Source organism: Poromitra crassiceps, assembly GCF_964638095.1.
Source record: "Poromitra crassiceps genome assembly, chromosome: 3".
Classification (NCBI taxonomy): Eukaryota; Metazoa; Chordata; class Actinopteri; order Beryciformes; family Melamphaidae; genus Poromitra; species Poromitra crassiceps.
Genome location: NC_139625.1, coordinates 86,697,856 through 86,700,355, shown reverse-complemented (window position 1 = coordinate 86,700,355; position 2,500 = coordinate 86,697,856). Strand labels below are relative to the sequence as shown.

The 2,500-nt window shown below is 47.7% G+C and overlaps 1 protein-coding gene across 1 annotated transcript in view; it reads left to right on the top strand.

Moving 5' to 3' along the window:
* The first annotated feature begins 717 nt into the window (after positions 1-717).
* The window catches only part of bcl11ba (BCL11 transcription factor B a), a 78,943-nt gene continuing 77,160 nt past the window's right edge, over positions 718-2,500 (top strand). Inside the window, exon 1 of the mRNA XM_083633847.1 lies at positions 718-1,522. Within this exon, the coding sequence (XP_083489973.1) occupies positions 1,468-1,522 (55 nt within the window). The 5' untranslated portion in view covers positions 718-1,467. The remainder of the gene's footprint in view (positions 1,523-2,500) is intronic.

The window sequence follows — 2,500 nt, the reverse complement described above, 5'->3', positions numbered from 1 at the left end:
ATTGGTTGACTAATGAAGGCATGTTTAAGATGCGCTTATTCCTGTAGGCTATGCATGACGCATCCATCCGACCAAGAGCGTCTTCCCACCGATATACTGGCTCAATATAGATTTGATGGCATACAGTTTACTGTCTATACATATAACGTAACGAACAGCTGGTGAATTATAAAAACATATTTATTTAAGCAGAAAAATCATTAAGGTGGACAATGACAAAAGCGAGTCAATTAATTGATGGGACGTTTAGGTGAATAATATCTAAACACATGGCAGGCCTAAACACGCGCGGATAAGATGTGCCACTGCCACCCTATGAAATATGAATTAACCTTAATTTAAAATGTTATCTTAAAAATTGATACATGCTGTCTTGCCATGAGAATGGTGTAGGCTCAGCCAGCGGTAGGCTATAACTCCATATAATTAGGCCTACAAATTCAGATCAACGCAGGCTTTGCAAAATGTCCAGTGTGCGTGCGTAAGTGCGTGCGTGCGTCCGTGCGTGCGTGCGTGTGTGTGTGTGTGTGTGTGTGTGTGTGTGTGTGTGTGTATGTGAAAGCCACCACTAGTCGCCCCCAGTGCTCTTCAGTCCTCCACTCTCCTCCTCACCGCAGACTTGAACGTCACGTCCTGCACTTGAACTTGGAGTTTTCACCCATTGTAGAAGCCAGAGAGGCGCACAGAGAGGCGCACAGAGAGGCAGAGAGCCGGGGGGATGCAGCGGGACCCTATAGCTCACACAGACAGCGTCCTGTCAGCAGCGACCGGCCGGGGGCTTTGACTTGAGCAGTTAAAGTAACCCGCCCTCCCTCCCGCCCGCCCGCCCGCCTGGCTGGCTGGCTGGCACTGCCAGTGCAGCAGAAGAAGTGCCCACCACTTGGCGACAGACAGACACCAAGAAGTGGCGAGAAGCAAAATTGGATTGATATTTTCTACAATTCCAGCCAAAGTTGGGCGTCCGGTCCTTTCTTCCTCCACACTCTCGGCTTTTCTTTGTAGTAACAGAGTGGGATCAGCGCGCTGTCCGGAGAGTGGACACAGGTAGCCTACTGACTGACCATCAGAGGAGGAGCTGACCGCCGACCTCCTCCCCTCCTCCCCGCTCTCTCCCTCTGCCCGCTCGGACAGCGTCTCGCCTCGCGCGCTCCTCTCCCCTCCTCTTGACAGATGATGTGAGAGCGGCAGGCAGAGCAGAGCCGCACCGGACTACCCCACTCCCTCACCCCGCAGCACGACGCGAGCAGGGCGCATATAGGACCCCCGGCTGCAGCCCGGTGGAGGTGGAGGAGGAGAGCGGACGGAGACTCTCCGGGCCGGTTTGGGGGCCAGTTAGTGGGCAGTGCACTTTGGGGACCAGTTAGTGGGCAGTTTTTTAGGGCCAGTTTGGAGACCGAGGCGGAGGAGTAGAGTCGACCCTTCAAGCGGCGCCGCTCTCCGGGCGATGCCAGTGTAAATGCCAGGGCGATGTCCCGACGCAAGCAGGGGAACCCGCAGCACCTGTCCCAGAGAGAAATAACACGTAAGTAGCCTATAATAAATCACTTTTACTTTCCCCCCCCCCCCTTTCTTTCTAAGTTTCAGCGGAATTAACCCGGGATGGTTGGTGCGTAAAATTGATTTTTCAGACTTAACAGAAAGATAAACTTTGCAGAAGTATCTTAAGGCCATTCTCTCCCCTCTGATATACATTTATAAAATTACACTCATGCCCTTTACTTATTTAGTCTTATACATACAGCTATAAATAGGCTACTTTTATTTGAACGCATTTAGAGTTAAAGTGTGACTGAAGTCTGTTGCTGTGTTTGGATAAATGCTTTTAAAACGGCAGATCCGTCCTCATTCACAAACAAGTAAGCTATTAGCTATACCCTGTTGAGACTTTATTAATTTTTATTTTTCCTAAATAGGAGATGCGACTTTTGCTTTTAATTAGATTGCTGGCAATTTTCGGCCTGAATTAGATAAGAGTGAGCGAGAAAATATTTTTTAAGCAAATAATATTAGCCTGTAGCCTACTGTCATTAGTGTGAACTTTATATTGGTTCATATTAGTTCGACACAAATGAGAAGAAAGCCACAAATAATGTTTAATTTGAGCAAAAATCTTTTCACATTTCTTTTGTTAAAACAGCCCGGTAGGCTACTTACAACAGCCATATACTTTAGGTCGCTTTGCAGCCGCAAGGAGAGCATGATGTCGGATTGGTTATAATGCGTTTCTTCTCCCCGTTAAAGTTGACCTGCCCGCAGGTTTACATGACTCTATGTGGGTGCGCTTTATATATTTGTCGTTTATTAAATTTCAACTTTTTCTCCAGGTACATCAGTAGCCTATTGAATTGTCAACATGCGTTATTGAGACAGTCAATTAGTTTACTCTGACTGAACCGACGGTGTTTTCCCCCTGCAGATGCGCTCTCCCCGGTTGTAATGATATCATTTGGATTCGGCCTATAATACCTGGCTTAGTTGCTTCGACGCTCCCAAAATAGTT